This window comes from Littorina saxatilis, linkage group LG2 (genome assembly GCF_037325665.1).
Source record: "Littorina saxatilis isolate snail1 linkage group LG2, US_GU_Lsax_2.0, whole genome shotgun sequence".
In the NCBI taxonomy this organism is placed as follows: domain Eukaryota; kingdom Metazoa; phylum Mollusca; class Gastropoda; order Littorinimorpha; family Littorinidae; genus Littorina; species Littorina saxatilis.
The window spans coordinates 3,358,691-3,379,685 of NC_090246.1; the positions used below are offsets into that span (position 1 = coordinate 3,358,691).

At 44.4% G+C, this 20,995-nt stretch overlaps 2 protein-coding genes across 2 annotated transcripts in view; one reads left to right on the plus strand and one right to left on the minus strand.

Moving 5' to 3' along the window:
• Nucleotides 1-518: 518 nt before the first annotated feature.
• LOC138958017 (piwi-like protein 1) overlaps nt 519-20,995 on the minus strand; it is a 30,217-nt gene continuing 9,740 nt past the window's right edge. The window contains exons 12-22 of the mRNA XM_070329044.1: nt 14,790-14,891; nt 14,171-14,311; nt 12,112-12,417; nt 11,628-11,723; nt 10,143-10,259; nt 9,473-9,667; nt 8,680-8,868; nt 7,065-7,135; nt 6,293-6,470; nt 970-3,285; nt 519-676 (exon numbers count right to left, since the gene is read on the minus strand). Coding sequence (XP_070185145.1) covers nt 3,199-3,285; nt 6,293-6,470; nt 7,065-7,135; nt 8,680-8,868; nt 9,473-9,667; nt 10,143-10,259; nt 11,628-11,723; nt 12,112-12,417; nt 14,171-14,311; nt 14,790-14,891 — 1,482 coding nt within the window. The 3' untranslated portion in view covers nt 519-676; nt 970-3,198. The remainder of the gene's footprint in view (nt 677-969; nt 3,286-6,292; nt 6,471-7,064; nt 7,136-8,679; nt 8,869-9,472; nt 9,668-10,142; nt 10,260-11,627; nt 11,724-12,111; nt 12,418-14,170; nt 14,312-14,789; nt 14,892-20,995) is intronic.
• Nucleotides 19,764-20,795, plus strand: LOC138957040 (putative protein FAM47C). The gene has a single exon (XM_070328215.1). The coding sequence runs from the start codon at nt 19,764-19,766 to the stop codon at nt 20,793-20,795; it is 1,032 nt and encodes a 343-aa protein (XP_070184316.1).

Sequence of the window (20,995 nt, forward strand, 5' to 3'; positions counted from 1 at the left end):
GACCTGTGTCAGAGACAATAAGCAACGACTCCCTCAGAGTTATATGGCTCTCCATGTGACTGACTTCAATTGCAATCTTTTCCCGTTTGACTGAACTGCAGAGGAAAGATGGCATCAGGTTTTCTCAACATTTGCTATAACTGTTAGCTAAGGCCTAAAAAAAAATAGGTGTGGTTACGGTAACCCGACCTACCCTATTTTTTGGGGCCGATCCTATAACTTTTTATTACATTTGTCAAAAAAAAAAAAAAAAAAAAAAAAAAAAAGAGTGCAAAAAACGCAATGAAAGCGAAAGCGCCCGTGTCGCACACTTATTTCCCTGTCAAGTAGGTTTAATTTTTACACATTAGAAAAAAAAGTTTTAAAAAAAAAGTGATTGCCTACCTACCTACCCTATTTTTTTTGGTTATGTTACCGTAACCACACCTATTTTTTTTTTTTGCCTAAGCCTTCATACAGCGGTGACAGAAAAACAGCTGGAAGTCGTCTTGCATTCCTTTTAAAACAACAGCGGCAACTGGACAACGAATCATCTCTTTACTGTATGAAGATGAAATCAATAACAAAATGCAAGACAAAAACGAATGGGTATAAATGCACACTTTAAATGATGTTTTGATGTTAATCTGTTAAAACCAAGACATGTTTTGTTTGACCATCTATGAAAATCATGGTACTTAGGCCTAAAAAAGAATAGGTGTGGATACGGTAACCCGACCTACCCTATTTTTAGGGGCCGACCCTATAAATTTTTATTACATTTGTCCAAAAAAAAAAAAAAAACAAAAAAAGTGCAGAAAACGCAATGAAAGCAAAATCGCCCGAGTCGCACATTTATTTCCCTGTCAAGTAGGTTTAATTTGTACACATTAGAAAAAAAAGTAAAAAAAAAAAAAGAAGTGATTTCCTACCTTCCTACCCTATATTTTTTGGCAATGTTACCGTAACCACACCTATTTTTTTTTTGGCCTTACAGAAACTTGAACACAGACATAGTAATACTCAAGCGTGTGTACGATATGTACAAAACACAATTTCTTTCTAAACAACAATGATTCATGAACATACAGCACATCTTCAAATATAAACCACAAAAGATCTACGGCAAAATCATAGTCAAGCTTTTTTCTTTTTTGCTTGGTTCAACTCTTATACCTGTTTTCCCAAGGTAGAGCAAATGCGTGTCAGTCCTGGTTGTGTTCTAATTGATACACAAGCCGGTGACTGTCAGTATACCAACAACTGCTGTCAACATTGTTCCTCTGTTCAGCTTAACATGAGCCACCGAAAGCAAAACTGGCCCAACATTAAGAAAGCTGACACAACAAAGAGGAAACCAGTTTTTCAATCACAATGCCTTCTAAAGACAGAGGCTAACCAAGGTCATCTCAAGTGTACATGTGCATAATCCCATATCTCGTAAGTGTCTGCATCTTTCAGGGCTCATTTTCATCAAATAAATATCTCCTTATTGTCTGGTTTCTCACTGAACTCTAGATTCTGGCTTTATATTTTTCCAAATCAATTTCTGAACTCAATGTACTTTTGTGAATCAATCTCAGTGAACTCAGCAGTGAACTCATCAAAGTCAGCGCGTTTGCAAAATGTTCAGATCTATTTTTGTAAATACCGCTGCTGCTCTCAACTTGGTGAACAAAACTTCACTTTTGTAAATGCACCTTTAATGAAAAGAAGAAAAAACAAAAACAAAACAAAAACAAATAGCTCTGCTGTCTTCATTCTCTTAGCCATTATTTGTTGACACTTGAAGTCAGCAGTTTTATCTCCACCTTCACTTATTGCTTGTACAGTGGAACCCCTCTCTAAGACCCCCCTCTCTAAGGACTACCCCGCCACAACGACCCCTTTTTTTTTTAACCGATGCGTTTCCTTATATAGTTTTCACCAGTGTAGCGACCACCCCGCTCTAACGTCTAAGGACCGACCTAACAGCTTGTGCAACGACTTTGTCAGACAAAGCCAAGACTCTCAGTCAGCGTAACGCATCACTGACAAACCGGTTATAACCAGTTATAACCGTCTCGCTTTAGAGGTGTGATGGTTGGGTGGGCTGAGTAAACATCACAAACCAATCATCGAGATCAAAGGCAGGTCCATTGTGATAGCTGGGTGGCCTTGTTAAAAGACAATGACCTTCTTCCCAGGGGTCATTGACCCAGTTTTAGCTACAGAGGTGGTTCCCCTTTCATATCTGAGAGAGGAAACACATCCTGCACCCGGTCAGTGATCAGTTTAACCTATGGGGGAGTTTAACCTATGGCCCAGTCTCTTTGATGTCTTGAGAGGAAACTTGGCCAGGGTACTGAGATCTGAGGGTAGTACATGCACCAAAACTGGTGGTCACCATCGACAATGTCAAACATGAAATCGAAGCAGTTTGCTTGAGGAAAGGGTCGTCAGCAACTCAAACTTCTCCGTTTTCTTTTTTTAAGAAAATCTGAGGTGACTTTCTTTGTGGCCCCCTGACCCCGCCCCCTCCCTCTGTAAGGAACCCCCTCCATAAGGACCGATTTTTGTCAACATTTTCAAGGTCGCTAGAGAGGGGTTCCACTGTAACAAAAAAATTAAAACAAATAAAAAGCGATACAAACAAATTGATAAAACTAAAAATTATGTAGTTTACACTGTATAATCTCTTCTAGAACGACAGCAGCTTTCAACAAAATTAAAATTAAAGATCAGCAACTGTTTGAAAAAGAAACTCTTTTTCAGCTATTCTGCTCACAGCTGTCAAGTTAAAACCATAAAAAATATCATCACCTACTTGAGGCGTTATACAGCTGCCATTAAAAATGGTTGTTGGGATAAAACATATGAGCAGGGCTTATTGTCAATGTACTCTCTTAACGACGTTCAGCTCTCGTGACAAATTTCAGCACATCTAATGGTGCCTCGGGAAAAAAATGGCAACATGTATCACCGGCACTTAAAGCCTTGAGCTCTACAACAATTGCACTTGTGGTAAGTGTAAGTCCGTTCACTCCTTTGAACCACACCCACTTCTCAGACAGTGACAGTAACTGACACAACATTGGGGACACAAGTGTGGGCACAGGCAACTGGACACTTCTCTGTCCAGGGTGGGAAATGCCTCCAAGCACTCCCTGTCTGCACCACCTTGTTCCTGGTTGGTTGCAGTGCCTGTGTCTGCCAGGCTACCTTGGGAAATCGTCCTGATCACAGGAAGAAGAGTCGGTCTGACAGCAGCTCAGACACGTTGGAGTGGATGCTCTCGCCCACCAGGTAGGCCAGCTTGTGGGCGTACTGAAACACAAAACGTTCACACTTCAGTGGTGGTAATTTGCTTACTTATGGACCTTATCAAATAATTGCTTTCTACTGTAAGGCTGGCTTTACTCATGTGAAAAACATTATTGCGGTTTAGAAACAAAGAAAAGATAAAGCACTAGTTTTTACAAACTAGAGAGCCTCGATTGTATGCAAATGTACCAGTGAAAAATTCAAACACCCTAAGCTTGACTTCAATCACCGCCAGCGGCAGGAGAGAGGTGATGCTCGGCGATCATGGGCCCCATTGGCGTACTAAAGGTTAATGTGATGAACTGAACAACATTGTCCTATGGCTAGCATCACTGGTGCCAAGATTTTACCACCAGCACTAAAGCATCATAACTAAATGTTAACGTCATCGATATCGATTAAAAAAGCAGGCGTCTCTTTTGTACCCTCTCTTTCGAAGTAAAATCTCTGACATCAAAAGCCAAGCCTCCCGAGTAAATAAAGAATTTGGAGAACGAAGTTTGTCTGGATAACTTACTTATCAGCAGTTGAAAATAAATGGCAAGGTGATTGGCATGCTGTGCATGCATGTGTGTTGTATATCATTAATGTATGTGTGTTGTATATCATTAATGTTTGGGTATTGTATATCATTAATGTATGGGTATTGTATATCATTAATGTATGGGTATTGTATATCATTAATGTATGGGTATTGTATATCATTAATGTATGGGTATTGTATATCATTAATGTATGGGTATTGTATATCATTAATGTATGGGTATTGTATACTGTTCAAAAAAAGAAACGCATAGTTGCTACTTGCCAAATTTGTTTTATTTTTCGAAAAAATTAACAGAAAATCCAATATTTAGATTATTTGTTTGAAATTTGGTATGGACACAGTTGAATGCACACACAGTTCATTTGCATCTTCAAATCAATCAGTCAATCAATACGATTGGGTGCCGAGGCTGTCAAGTCAGTAGGGGGTGTGACTGCCTTGAGCAGCAACAACTGCCCGGCACCTTCTGGGCATGGACTGGATCAGATGCCGGATATCTTGCTGTGGGATGGTGTCCCACTCCTCCTGAAGTGCCTGCAATAGATCGCGGTGATTTGCCGGCGCTTCTTCTCGCCTGCGCACACGTCTGTCCAATTCATCCCAGAGGTGTTCTATCGGGTTCAGGGAAGCACCTGGACATGGTGGTAGGTGAGGAACTGGGTGGTGAGTCGTGCTGTGTGCGGGCGAGCGTTGTCCTGCTGGAATATGGCATCCTGGTCAGCCAGAAGAGGAAGGGCGTGTGGGCGCAGAATTTCCTCCACGTATCGCTGGGCAGTTATGCACCCTTGGACGTGCACCAGGGTGCTCCTTCCAGCGGTATTGATCGCCCCCCACACCATGACGCTTCCACCACCATGAACGGGTGCCTCATCCACACAGTTGGGCGCGTAACGTTCGTTTACTCTCCGGTAGACCCTCCTCCGACCATCATGTCGCTGGAGCAGGAAGTAGGACTCGTCGCTGAACCACACGTGTCTCCAGTGATTCCGGACGGTCCAGCGAAGGTGCTGGTTGCCCCACTGCACTCGGTTCTGGCGATGGCGGCGGGTGAGGACAGCTCCTCTGTGAGGTCTGCGAGCTCTCAAACCAGCTTCATGCAGGCGGTTCCGCACGGTCTGGTCCGATAATCGGTGTGGCCCGGGGAGAGCCTGGACAGAAGATGAGGCCGACAGGAAACGATTCCGGAGGTGGCGGAGCCGTATGAAGCGGTCGTGAGCAGCAGTTGTCGCCCTTGGTCTTCCCGCTCGTGGCAAGTCAGCAACGGAGCCAGTGGCTTGAAACCTGACCCACAGTCTACTGATGGTGCTCTGGGACACGTGGAAGTGCCTGGCGATTGCACTTTGACTTTGGCCTGCTTGTAAACGACCCAATGCAATTTGGCGGTCTTCTCTGCTCAATCGGGCCATCTTTCGTCGCTGAATTGTCGTCTGATTTCTTTGTGGCGAACAATCCGCTTTTATGGGTTTTGGAAGACATGGTGAGAGCTCAATATTCCCCGAGTTTCACGAGATTACACTGAAGCATGACGAGTGGTCATGCCAAATGAGCAATTTTGACATTGTAGCCACTGATAACGCATGCGTCACGTGCAGAGCTCACTTGTGGCAATGGACGAAAGGTCGACGACCAGATAAACATTTTCTGCAGTTTGGTGGATATCCTTGTAGCCATATAACTAAATTAACCAAATATTACAAGCTATGCGTTTCTTTTTTTGAACAGTATATATATTATTAATATATGGGTATTGTATATCATTAATGTATGGGTATTGTATATCATTAATGTATGGGTATTGTATACATTATTAATGTATGGGTATTGTATATCATTAATGTATGGGTATTGTATATCATTAATGTATGGGTGTTGTATATTATTAATGTATGGGTATTGTATATATTATTAATGTATGGGTATTGTATATCATTAATGTATGGATATTGTATATATTATTAATGTATGGATATTGTATATATCATTAATGTATGTGTGTTGTATATCATTAATGTTTGGGTATTGTATATCATTAATGTATGTGTGTTGTATATCATTAATGTATGGGTATTGTATATCATTAATGTATGGGTATTGTATATCATTAATGTATGGGTATTGTATATCATTAATGTATGGGTATTGTATGTGCATGCATGTGTGTTGTATATCATTAATGTATGGGTATTGTATATCATTAATGTATGGGTATTGTATATCATTAATGTATGGGTATTGTATATATTATTAATGTATGGGTATTCTATATCATTAATGTATGGGTATTGTATATCATTAATGTATGGGTATTGTATATATTATTAATGTATGGGTATTGTACATCATTAATGTATGGGTATTGTATATCATTAATGTATGGGTATTGTATATCATTAATGTATGGGTATTGTATATCATTAATGTATGGGTATTGTATATCATGTATTGTATATCATGAAGTCTCACCAAGCAGGGAGCGGGGACGCGCACTGTGCCGGGCCAGTTGTAGTAGAGGTGGGTCATCTTGTAGGTCATGACCTGCATCCTCTCTGGCGGCAAGTTGATCTCGTCGTGCACCACCACGTAGTGTGTGGGTGACACCGTTCCCTGCCGCACGTGCTGCGATACCAGGAAGTAGTCGTACCTGTGCGACACAAAACATAACGTCACATCACACACAAAAAAGCACAACCCAAAGAAAACATAAGATCACATTAAAAAGAAAATATAGGATCACATCAAACTTAAGTGTGCATGGCATTGCCCATTACAACTTACAAATACAAACATTAAAAAAATTACAAATTCTAACATTAAAAACCCCAAGGAAGGTTAGATTATGTTGGCAGTCTATCTGGGATGACAAACCAAAAGCCAAAGTATGTGAAGTACAGTAGGATAGAAGGCTAGGGTGTCCATAACAACCGCTGCCACAGGCTTCCCCAAGCCTTCCTCCTCACAATTCGCATACTTCAGCCTGTCGCACAAAGCACAATTAGATTGACCAGCAAACTTAGAGTCAAGTAGGACTTTACCGTAATGTATCAGATAAAGGTAAGTTCAAGTTCCTCAAACAACTGACCCAGTACTAAATAGTAAATTATTACAAGCAACTAAATAATAACATGCAAAAAGACATACAAAACCAGATTTTCTCAAACCAGCCTAAACTTTTCAACCTTCCTAATTCCTAAAATATCTACATTGTGTCAGCTTGCAGGAAGAAGGCAAGACTCACATGTCTCTGCGCGTCACGGTGTGGTCCAGCACGGTGCCAGGCGGCGGGTTGTCCAGGCTGCCTCCCTGACCCTGTCACACACCACACGTTGACAATCATGACACGCCACCACATCAGACAGCACAATGATGACACAATCATGACACGCCACCACATCAGACAGCACAATGATGACACAATCATGACACGCCACCACATCAGACAGCACAATGATGACACAATCATGACACGCCACCACATCAGACAGCACAATGATGACACAATCATGACACGCCACCACATCAGACAGCACAATGATGACACAATCATGACACGCCACCACATCAGACAGCACAATGATGACACAATCATGACACGCCACCACATCAGACAGCACAATGATGACACAATCATGACACGCCACCACATCAGACAGCACAATGATGACACAATCATGACACGCCACCACATCAGACAGCACAATGATGACCGTCACACGCTACAACACCCATATAACTTTCTTTTTGCATACTTTACTACAACGGCAATGCTTGCCATTAATTAACTCCTCTAAACAGTAAACTATACTGCAAGACATTTCATCATCAACAGATCTGCGTTTATAACAGTGCATTCAACCAGAAAAGATAAACAATAAACAAGCACTCAGCAGACAAAAGTATAAATGCATTCCTCCCCTTGAACAGTAAGCAACGCAGTGTTCCCCAGCAATGGCTCAAGCACGGCATGTTTCCAGTGAGCAAGGACTCCAGTGTCAACTCAGTCGCGCAGTTCACACTTTCACCAGTGTTATTCTCAGGCCTAGGTTATTCTCAGGCCTAGGTCTTAGTGACTGACCCATACTATTCTCATCATTGTATTGACTCCTGACAGGTCCACCGACATACGGTTTTGACATGCAAGAGGTCATCTTACTTAACGATTTTCTTTGGCAGCCAAGAAATTTGGACCTATGCTTATTTTCAAACAAGGTCCTACTCACCTATAGGGGTTGTTGAACACAAAGGAATCTCATATAACACTGTTTCACACATCATTTACACGATAGCTTGTTGTTTCCTAGGTCCTTTGTGGCTGCCTTTTTGTTTCCTAGGTCCTTTGTGGCTGCCCTACATGCCAAGCGGCATAACGGGCAGTAAGTAAGTTTTGGTTTCCTGATGTCATTCAAGCCTGTCCTTAACTGGGCAAAGTGGACTAAGCCAAGTATACTTAGTGAAGCTGGCCGTGCCAAGCTTTAGTACCGGGCAAAGTGGACTAAGCCAAGTATACTTAGTGAAGCTGGCCGTGCCAAGCTTTAGTACCGGGCAAAGTGGACTAAGCCAAGTATACTTAGTGAAGCTGGCCGCGCCAAGCTTTAGTACCGAGCAAGGTGGCCTAAGCCAAGTATACTTTGTGAAGCTGGCCGCGCCAAGCTTTAGTACCGGGCAAAGTGGACTAAGCCAAGTATACTTAGTGAAGCTGGCCGTGCCAAGCTTTAGTACCGGGCAAAGTGGACTAAGCCAAGTATACTTCGTGAAGCTGGCCGCGCCAAGCTTTAGCACTAAGTTTTCGGTAAAAAAAGCTTTACAATTTGGGAAGTTGACTTCGACGAAGACTTGGGGCTCTTGCCGCTTACCTGCTGGAAGATCCTGGTGTTGATGCGTTTCTGCACGATGACCACGGTCAGCTTGGGGTGGTAGTCGGCGCCAAAGTCCCTGAAGCTCTCCTCCATCTGCCGCACCTCGAAGTCCTGCACAATGGCCATCTGTCCGTCGCCCACCCCGTCACGGAACACGATGATCTTCTCCGGCCGGCGGTGATTCAGCTGCACACCATGTTCAAGTGTCAACGTCTTGGGCTTGCTCAGCTTTTTACACACCACAGATTACACCCAGATGCAAGTTGATCTGCTCAATGTAGCAAATTTCACTGATGTGAAAAGGCTTTCTTTTCTTTATTTGGTGTTTAACGTCGTTTTCAACCACGAAGGTTATATCGCGACGGGGAAAGGGGGGGAGATGGGATAGAGCCACTTGTTAATTGTTTCTTGTTCACAAAAGCACTAATCAAAAAATTGCTCCAGGGGCTTGCAACGTAGTACAATATATTACCTTACTGGGAGAATGCAAGTTTCCAGTACAAAGGACTTATTTCTTACATACTGCTTGACTAAAGGCAAAGATGATCAGAATAGACAGACAGATGGACAGATAGAATGCATGCAGTATGCCGATACTCCGCAAATAATTGAAAAGAAGAAAAGAAGAAAATCTACACAGAACTCTTATTCTTCTACATTTGCTTGCTGAAGAAAACTTTTAGGTTGCACCGTTCAGTGTATGATGTATATATTATATGTCGAGCCAACTGTCAAGGTATGCTGCTGGAGTTTCGTAGTCTTTAAACTTTAACCCCAAACGGCATCTCACCTCATAGTATTTCCTCACTGCAGACAGCATGAACATGCGCAGACCAGGCACCAGTTCTTCTCCTCGCATCTGCATGCAACACCGGCTGAACCAGCGCGTCAGCTCGGGGTTGGTGCTGGCCACGAACCCACCGATCGAGTTTCGGCCGCGAGCCACATCATGGAACGAGTCAATCCCAACCACCATCGCTGTTTCCTGTAACAGAGACAAACTTAGGTTACTTGATATTCTGACATACATGTAAAAAGGGTCTTCATTTTTCATGAAAGTGCTTGAAAAAAGTTTTCTTTTCAGGTCTAGTATCTAAACACTGATGAAGAGTTGCCAGCTCTCATGTTAAGAAAATGCTTTTGAAAGAGATGTATTTTAGGAACAGAAGTATATCAGTTCAGCTGTTAGTAGTCACAATAGCCTCATAAAAGCAGACAAAGTACAGCACGCACACAACAGCAGGGATGTCATCTGGCATCAGCAAAATTTTCAAAACGCAAAAATAATTGCTGTCATTTCCGCAAAGCTGTCAGACTCTTTCTACAGTGGGGAAAAGTGACCCCAACAGAAACTTTGACAAAGTGCCCAAACTTTTATGGCTTTTTCAGTAAATTTGCTGAAGCAATAAATCCTAGCAACATCCCTGCAGCAGTGGTGAAAACAAGAGAAAGCAACCAACCAGAGGGTTTTTGATGGCCCACAGCTCTCCGCCCAGCTTGCAGTTGATCTGCAGGATGATCTTCTGGGTGACGCTCCTCAGCTTGGCCTTGTCTCGGATGGTCTTGTGCACAATCACCTGCAGGCAGGCACATCACAGTTTACTGTTTCATCATCAACAACCTCATGCTGTCAAAATGTGTATGTGATACTACTTCAATGTGTTTGTTTTGGTTTTGCCCAACAATGCTGGTGCTAAGATTTTTGCTTACAGTAGCCGTCTTATATGCTTGCTTGCTTCCCCCCCCCCCCCCCCCCCCCAAAAAAAAAAAAATAAGAAGAAATGGACAGTTTGCTCTCTCGGTAAGTAATGTCTTTAATGTCCATCAACAATTTATTACATCAATACCCTCAGTGACAATGACTTGTCATCTCACAATGTAATACAAGAGTGACAGATTACTAACTTCCATTCTGAACTCTTCTCGTAATCAAACTCAGCCAGCACACACGAGGTAGCCAATCCATCTTCACACAAAATACTAATTCATATTCACACAAGTCTACACCGACTACCTAGAGTATCCTGTAAAACCTTTTGCAAACAGACAAAACAAGAAGAGCAAACGCTCGATCGAGTCACTTTCGCAGTTCTGAATATTATATGAGGCATCAGATGGACAGGAAGAAATTGCTATTCACAACACAATGAGTCACGTTCACATAAAATTTGAGCCCGGTCACTTTTATAGTTTCCGAGAAAAGCCCAACGTTAAGTTGTGTGTTGCCGAACAGAAAAGGCTAGTTATCTCCCTTGTTTTTCTGATAACGTTCGTAAAAGGCTACAGATGTAAATACTTTGATGTAAAGAATAATCCTACAAAGTTTCAATCACATCCGATGAACTTTGTCAAAGATATAAAATGTATAAGAATAAAAAATAACACCCAAACACCAAAATGAAATAAATATTTCGGAGTGAAAACTCCTTCTTCAGTAATCATGTAATGGAATCAAAACAAACGATGACGTAAAAACAGAAAGGAAATTACGTAAGAATACAAATGACGTCATTCTAAAAATAGATAAAACACGTGCAAATTTGCTATTGTTCTCTCTCTCTCTCTCTCTCTCTCTCTCTCTCTCTAAAGTAAAGATATAAAATGTCTAATTTTTCCTTTGACGCTGACCTGTGACCTTGAAAAAGGTCAAAGGTCAACGAAACCATCGTTAAAGTGTAGAGGTCATTGGAGGTCACGACTAAACAAAATATGAGCCCGATCGCTTTGATAGTTTCCGAGAAAAGTCCAACGTTAAGGTGGTGTCTACGGACGGCCGGCCGGACGGCCGGCCGGACAGACTAACACTGACCGATTACATAGAGTCACTTTTTCTCAAGTGACTCAAAAATCAGTTACAAGCACCAGCAGCAAAGCTAATAAAACATATGCACGGAAAAATGTCAAACATAGATTTTTTGCTCAAGTGTTGGTGCTGGGAAGCTTACCTGAGAAGGCACTGGACACTCGACGCAGGCAAACTTTTTGATGGCCGAGTACTTGTCCTCACGGCTTGTGGGCATCACCACACAAACAAGCTGAGTCTGGGAACAAGTCAAAACAAAACAGTCAAGACATCATGTGAAATCTCGTTACTGTCAACTTCAGGGACACTTCACAATAGGAGATCATTGCTTTACTCTACTGAATTTTTTTATTTTTAAAAGTTGTTTTTTTACGGTCAAGAGCACAGTAATGTATGCATATCAGGGTGTCAAGATTCATCCCATTCTCCACATCTTCTTCACAATATACTATGCATTTGTGAGATAAAAAGACTGAATATTCATGGCAAAAATTATTCTCCATTTGAGGACCCCTCATTTGTGCAAACAAACACACATACAGATGAGCTCATAACCTCCCACATCCCCCAATTTACCCTTTCCATTATCATTTCGCCGGCCCTCTTAGAAAAGTGTTGAACCTTACATTGGGATTGACCAACTGCCGCAACATTTTGATGAGCGTCTCGGTCCTGTCGTCATCCAGCGACACGAGAGCCGGCATGGCGATCTGGATGCCCAGCTGCGGGCCGGTGCGCACTGCCTCCTGTAGGAAGTTGTTGATGTCCGGCCCGTTGCGCTTGACATAGAAGATGGCCCACTGGACCAGGGGCACCGGCGTGATCACCTTGTTGCGGCACAGGTCGCGCCCCCAGTCCGCCTGATGGCCCGCTGAGGCGCTCTTGCCGTTGCCAAAGAAGATGGTCTCCATCTTCATCCGCCCACCCTCCACCTGTAAGATCAATTTGGCCCTGTAAATATGAATTTAACCCCCTCTGGTGAAAGAAAAATTGTGCCCCCGGTAGATTTGGATTGCATGAGTACAATGCAGACCTGTTTACCCTAAACCCGAGGCAAGAGTACTTTCCCAAAAAGTTGAGTGTATTTTTCAAAAAGTTGGTGTACTTTGCAAGCAAAGGCATATGGGCTAGGGAAAAATGTACGCGTAGGTGCAAACGTGTTTGTGAAAGAATAGCATGTCTTGTGAACACCTTCAGAATTTAACTCCTTCCAATGCAACAGGAATAAAACAATTTTATTTACCTGTCAGTTTATAGCATTATAACCAGTGTCTTCCAAACAGATTGATAATGAAAAGATGAAGTTCGTGAAATAATATCTGCGGTTGACAGTGGTAAGTTCATTTTTACAATCATCTCAGAAAACATTGCTTCAGCGCGGACTACAGCCTTTTCTTCTGGCAGGATTTGCTTTGCGGGAATGAACTTCATAATTCCTTGGCAGCTTTCAGCGGATTTCTTTGCAGCAACCTTGTCCAGGTGAGTTTTGGAACTGCAGACAGTGTCGTTCGATGTCATATTTCCCAGCATGGGCAACGGAGAAATCTGATTTACAATACTTGCAGTGTGATTGACTTTTTCCCATAGTAGACTCCACAATTCCTGGCTCTTTCTTATATTTCTCCAAGAAAATCTGCTGCTTCTGCTGTTTAGACTTGGTACAGTCATCCGAAACTGGCACATTTTTCCGCTTCATTTTGCCACGATTGTCCAGACGATCGCACGTGCCAACAACTGAACAAGGTTTCCACAGCTGAAGACTCGCTGTCATGCTTATCTCCCTTCGACCGAAACCGGTATCAGTTGTACCATTCCGTAATCAGCACACCAACACCGGAAAACGTATTCTAGATTTTTTCTTAGGCGTATTTTGTGCGTGTGTCGCGTATTTGCGTACCGATAATAATTTGGCGTACAAAATACGCCCAAATCGTACTGGTAAACAGGTCTGACAATGGTACCTGCAATGTGAGGCCCTTTTGATGAGAGGACACCTCTCAACACAGTGTCCACCTCTCAACAACACAGTGTCCTCCTCTCAACAACACAGTGTCCTCCTCACATCTTTTACATCTTTTTCAGTAATTCTCAACATATAAGATCTTTCTTTATTTGGCGTTTAACGTCGTTTTCAACCACAAAGGTTATATCGCGACGGGGAAAGGGGCGAGAGGGGATAGAGCCACTTGTTAATTGTTTCTTGTTCACAAAAGCACTAATAAAAAAATTGCTCCAGGGGCTTGCAACGTAGTACAATATATGACCTTACTGGGAGAATGCAAGTTTCCAGTACAAAGGACTTAACATTTCTTACATACTGCTTGACTAAAATCTTTACAAACATTGACTATATTCTATACAAGAAACACTTAACAAGGGTAAAAGGAGAAACAGAATCCGTTAGTCGCCTCTTACGACATGCTGGGGAGCATCAGGTAAATTCTTCCCCCTAACCCGCGGGGGGTATATAAGATCATGGATTGGGCCAGAATTAGCACAAAACAATCTGACACAATCAAGATAAAAACGAGTCACTTTCACATTCAATCACTTGATTTTTGAGAACTTTCAATCAGTTTTAAACACTACGCCATGTCGAAACACTTCAAAATAAGAGCAAGACAAAGAGATACCGAGTGAAGACAGTGATGACACCATACAGCTAACAACAAAAAGATGACGTACAGCCAGGGCGGAGTCGTCCAGACTGAGTCCCCAGTTCTCCAGCTGCTGCAAAGCCTCGGGGTTGTTGGTGACGCTGTCCACAAACTTCTTCATGGTCGCCAGCCGCTGGTTGGGCGTGCAGCGCGTGTGAGCACTCAGATCCTGAAAATAGTGGATTGTATGCCGGTCAATTGTGTGCACAGATAAACAGAAGTTTGTTTGCCATCTCTATTCTTACGAGTCCCCCACCCCCCCCCCCCCACCCCCCCCCACCCCCACCCCCCCCACACACACACAGGTGCTAAGACTACACTATATCCAAACCTGCAACTGAAAATCGTAATATCCCAAAACCAGAACATGCATTGCTGACAGTTCTGAGACAGACAAAGTATTGAACTTTTTCTAAAACTGCAAATCAGAAATATCCTTGAATATGCACCCCTACCTACCTACACACACACACACACACACACACACACACACACACACACACACACACACACACACACACATACACACACACACAACCACCACCATCCTTCCAGACATTCACAGTCAGTGCTGGCACAGACAACGACGTCACACGAGACACTAAAAGCACTGCCAAATGTCAAACAAGATCTGCTATCACGCTCACCTTCATGACCCTGAAGTTGGATCTGAGGTCATCTGTGAGTCCTGTCAGGTGACAGAGCTCGGGGATCAAGCAGAGCAGCTCTGTGCGGGGCGGTACTGTTTGCTGCAATGAGACACACACATGGTGAGCCCATGGTCACTGGTACAATGTGCTGACACAAACATGGTGAGCCCATGGTCACTGGTACAATGTGCTGACACAAACATGGTGAGCCCATGGTCACTGGTACAATGTGCTGACACAAACATGGTGAGCCCATGGTCACTGGTACAATGTGCTAACACAAACATGGTGAGCCCATGGTCACTGGTACAATGTGCTAACACAAACATGGTGAGCCCATGGTCACTGTTACAATGTGCTGACACAAACATGGTGAGCACATGGTCACTGTTACAATGTGCTGACACACACATGGTGAGCCCATGGTCACTGGTACAATGTGCTGACACAAACATGGTGAGCCCATGGTCACTGGTACAATGTGCTGACACAAACATGGTGAGCCCATGGTCACTGTTACAATGTGCTGACACAAACATGGTGAGCCCATGGTCACTGGTACAATGTGCTGACACAAACATGGTGAGCCCATGGTCACTGGTACAATGTACTGACACACATGGTGAGCCCATGGTCACTGGTACAATGTGCTGACACACACATGGTGAGCCCATGGTCACTGGTACAATGTGCTGACACACACATGGTGAGCCCATGGTCACTGGTACAATGTGCTGACACCAACATGGTGAGCCTATGGTCACTGGTACAATGTGCTGACACAAACATGGTGAGCCCAAGGTCACTGGTACAATGTGCTAACACACACATGGTGAGCCCATAGTCACTGTTACAATGTGCTGACACAACCATGGTGAGCCCATGGTCAGTGTTACAATGTGCTGACACAAACATGGTGAGCCCATGGTCACTGGTACAATGTGCTGACACAAACATGGTGAGCCCATGGTCACTGGTACAATGTACTGACACACATGGTGAGCCCATGGTCACTGGTACAATGTGCTGACACAAACATGGTGAGCCCATGGTCACTGGTACAATGTGCTGACACACACATGGTGAGCCCATGGTCACTGGTACAATGTGCTGACACACACATGGTGAGCCCATGGTCACTGGTACAATGTGCTGACACACACATGGTGAGCCCATGGTCACTGGTACAATGTGCTGACACAAACATGGTGAGCCCATGGTCACTGGTACAATGTGCTGACACAAAGATGGTGAGCCCATGGTCACGTGTACAATGTGCTGACACAAACATGGTGAGCCCATGGTCACTGGTACAATGTGCTGACACAAACATGGTGAGCCCATGGTCACTGGTACAATGTGCTGACACAAACATGGTGAGCCCATGGTCACTGGTACAATGTGCTGACACAAACATGGTGAGCCCATGGTCACTGGTACAATGTGCTGACACACACATGGTGAGCCCATGGTCACTGGTACTATGTGCTAACACAAACATGGTGAGCCCATGGTCACTGGTACAATGTGCTAACACAAACATGGTGAGCCCATGGTCACTAGTACAATGTGCTGACACACACATCGTGAGCCCATGGTCACTGGTACAATGTGCTAACACAAACATGGTGAGCCCATGGTCACTGTTACAATGTGCTGAAAACAAACATGGTGAGCCCATGGTCACTGTTACAATGTGCTGACACAAAGATGGTGAGCCCATGGTCACTTGTACAATGTGCTGACACAAAGATGGTGAGACCATGGTCACTGGTACAATGTGCTGACACAAACATGGTGAGCCCATGGTCACTGGTACAATGTGCTGACACAAAGATGGTGAGCCCATGGTCACTGGTACAATGTGCTAACACAAACATGGTGAGCCCATGGTCACTGTTACAATGTGCTGACACAAACATGGTGAGCCCATGGTCACTGGTACAATGTGCTGACACACACATGGTGAGCCCATGGTCACTGGTACTATGTGCTAACACAAACATGGTGAGCCCATGGTCACTGGTACAATGTGCTGACACAAACATGGTGAGCCCATGGTCACTGTTACAATGTGCTGACACAAACATGGTGAGCCCATGGTCACTGTTACAATGTGCTGACACACACATGGTGAGCCCATGGTCACTGGTACAATGTGCTGACACAAACATGGTGAGCCCATGGTCACTGGTACAATGTGCTGACACAAACATGGTGAGCCCATGGTCACTGGTACAATGTGCTGACACAAACATGGTGAGCCCATGGTCACTGGTACAATGTGCTGACACACACATGGTGAGCCCATGGTCACTGGTACAATGTGCTGACACACATATGGTGATCCCATGGTCACTGTTACAATGTGCTGACACACACATGGTGAGCCCATGGTCACTGGTACAATGTGCTGACACAAAGATGGTGAGCCCATGGTCACGTGTACAATGTGCTGACACAAACATGGTGAGACCATGGTCACTGGTACAATGTGCTGACACAAACATGGTGAGCCCATGGTCACTGGTACAATGTGCTGACACAAAGATGGTGAGCCCATGGTCACTGGTACAATGTGCTGACACAAACATGGTGAGCCCAAGGTCATGTGTACAATGTGCTGACACACACATGGTGAGCCCATGGTCACTGGTACAATGTGCTGACACACACATGGCGAGCCCAAGGTCACTGGTACAATGTGCTGACACAAAGATGGTGAGCCCATGGTCACGTGTACAACGTGCTGACACAAAGATGGTGAGCCCATGGTCACGTGTACAATGTGCTGACACAAAGATGGTGAGCCCATGGTCACTGTTACAATGTGCTGACACAAAGATGGTGAGCCCAAGGTCACTGGTACAATGTGCTGACACACACATGGTGAGCCCAAGGTCACGTGTACAATGTGCTGACACACACATGGTGAGCCCATGGTCACTGGTACAATGTGCTGACACACACATGGTGAGCCCAAGGTCACTGGTACAATGTGCTGACACACACATGGTGAGCCCATGGTCACGTGTACAATGTGCTGACACACACATGGTGAGCCCATGGTCACGTGTACAATGTGCTGACACAAAGATGGTGAGCCCATGGTCACTGGTACAATGTGCTGACACAAAGATGGTGAGCCCATGGTCACGTGTACAATGTGCTGACACAAACATGGTGAGCCCATGGTCACTGGTACAATGTGCTGACACAAACATGGTGAGCCCATGGTCACTGGTACAATGTGCTGACACAAACATGGTGAGCCCATGGTCACTGGTACAATGTGCTGACACACACATGGTGAGCCCAAGGTCACGTGTACAATGTGCTGACACAAAGATGGTGAGCCCATGGTCACTGGTACAATGTGCTGACACAAACATGGTGAGCCCATGGTCACTGGTACAATGTGCTGACACAAAGATGGTGAGCCCATGGTCACGTGTACAATGTGCTGACACAAAGATGGTGAGCCCATGGTCACGTGTACAATGTGCTGACACAAAGATGGTGAGCCCAAGGTCACGTGTACAATGTGCTGACACACACATGGTGAGCCCATGGTCACTGGTACAATGTGCTGACACACACATGGTGAGCCCAAGGTCACGTGTACAATGTGCTGACACACACATGGTGAGCCCATGGTCACTGGTACAATGTGCTGACACACACATGGTGAGCCCATGGTCACTGGTACAATGTGCTGACACACACATGGTGAGCCCAAGGTCACGTGTACAATGTGCTGACACACACATGGTGAGCCCATGGTCACGTGTACAATGTGCTGACACAAAGATGGTGAGCCCATGGTCACTGGTACAATGTGCTGACACAAACATGGTGAGCCCATGGTCACGTGTACAATGTGCTGACACAAACATGGTGAGCCCATGGTCACTGGTACAATGTGCTGACACAAACATGGTGAGCCCATGGTCACTGGTACAATGTGCTGACACAAAGATGGTGAGCCCATGGTCACTCGTACAATGTGCTGACACAAAGATGGTGAGCCCATGGTCACGTGTACAATGTGCTGACACAAAGATGGTGAGCCCATGGTCACTGGTACAATGTGCTGACACAAACATGGTGAGCCCATGGTCACTGGTACAATGTGCTGACACAAAGATGGTGAGCCCGTGGTCACGTGTACAATGTGCTGACACAAAGATGGTGAGCCCATGGTCACGTGTACAATGTGCTGACACAAAGATGGTGAGCCCATGGTCACGTGTACAATGTGCTGACACAAAGATGGTGAGCCCATGGTCACTGGTACAATGTGCTGACACACACATGGTGAGCCCAAGGTCACGTGTACAATGTGCTGACACACACATGGTGAGCCCATGGTCACGTGTACAATGTGCTGACACACACATGGTGAGCCCAAGGTCACGTGTACAATGTGCTGACACACACATGGTGAGCCCATGGTCACGTGTACAATGTGCTGACACACACATGGTGAGCCCATGGTCACGTGTACAATGTGCTGACACACACATGGTGAGCCCATGGTCACTGGTACAATGTGCTGACACAAACATGGTGAGCCCAAGGTCACTGGTACAATGTGCTGACACAAACATGGTGAGCCCATGGTCACTGGTACAATGTGCTGACACACACATGGTGAGCCCAAGGTCACTGGTACAATGTGCTGACACACATGGTGAGCCCAAGGTCACTGGTACAATGTGCTGACACAAACATGGTGAGCCCATGGTCACTGGTACAATGTGCTGACACACATGGTGAGCCCAAGGTCACTGGTACAATGTGCTGACACACATGGTGAGCCCAAGGTCACTGGTACAATGTGCTGACACACATGGTGAGCCCAAGGTCACTGGTACAATGTGCTGACACACACATGGTGAGCCCATGGTCACTGGTACAATGTGCTGACACAAACATGGTGAGCCCATGGTCACTGGTACAATGTGCTCAATGACATCAAGTTTGCTGGGATCCACTGTGCAGCCTTGCCTCATATTTCATTGTTTTCACGACCAGAAGGGCCTCTCTCAAAGCTTGCCTCATATTTCATTCATGTTTTCACGACCAGAAGGGCCTCATATTGCATTGATGTTTTCACGACCAGAAGGGCCTCATATTTCATTGATGTTTTCACGACCAGAAGGGCCTCATATTTCATTGATGTTTTTACGACCAGAAGGGCCTCATATTTCATTGATGTTTTCACGACCAGAAGGGCCTCATATTTCATTGATGTTTTCACGACCAGAAGGGCCTCATATTTCATTGATGTTTTCACGACCAGAAGGGCCTCATATTTCATTGATGTTTTCACGACCAGAAGGGCCTCATATTTCATTGATGTTTTCACGACCAGAAGGGCCTCATATTTCATTGATGTTTTCACGACCAGAAGGGCCTCATATTTCATTGATGTTTTCACGACCAGAAGGGCCTCATATTTCATTGATGTTTTCACGACCAGAAGGGCCTCATATTTCATTGATGTTTTCACGACCAGAAGGGCCTCATATTTCATTGATGTTTTCACGACCAGAAGGGCCTCATATTTCATTGATGTTTTCACGACCAGAAGGGCCTCATATTTCATTGATGTTTTCACGACCAGAAGGGCCTCATATTTCATTGATGTTTTCACGACCAGAAGGGCCTCATATTTCATTGATGTTTTCACGACCAGAAGGGCCTCATATTTCATTGATGTTTTCACGACCAGAAGGGCCTCATATTTCATTGATGTTTTCACGACCAGAAGGGCCTCATATTTCATTGATGTTTTCACGACCAGAAGGGCCTCATATTTCATTGATGTTTTCACGACCAGAAGGGCCTCATATTTCATTGATGTTTTCACGACCAGAAGGGCCTCATATTTCATTGATGTTTTCACGACCAGAAGGGCCTCATATTTCATTGATGTTTTCACGACCAGAAGGGCCTCATATTTCATTGATGTTTTCACGACCAGAAGGGCCTCTCTGAAAGCTGAATTGCCTCTTTCTGTAGTTGGGACAAAATGAAACACAATCATCTGTCAATCTATTGATTTATCTTCATTCAATCCACCAGTTGTCCATTCTTCTCAGTGCACCTAATCATGTGTCCACACGACAGAAAAAAACCTGGTAGTAGTAAGTCTTTGTGTTAACTTGTAATTTCTTGTATTTTACAGGCTTTTTATG

Bases quoted from the DNA above. Each gene is read 5' to 3' on its own strand.
- LOC138957040 (XM_070328215.1), top strand. From the start codon at position 19,764: ATGACATCAAGTTTGCTGGGATCCACTGTGCAGCCTTGCCTCATATTT.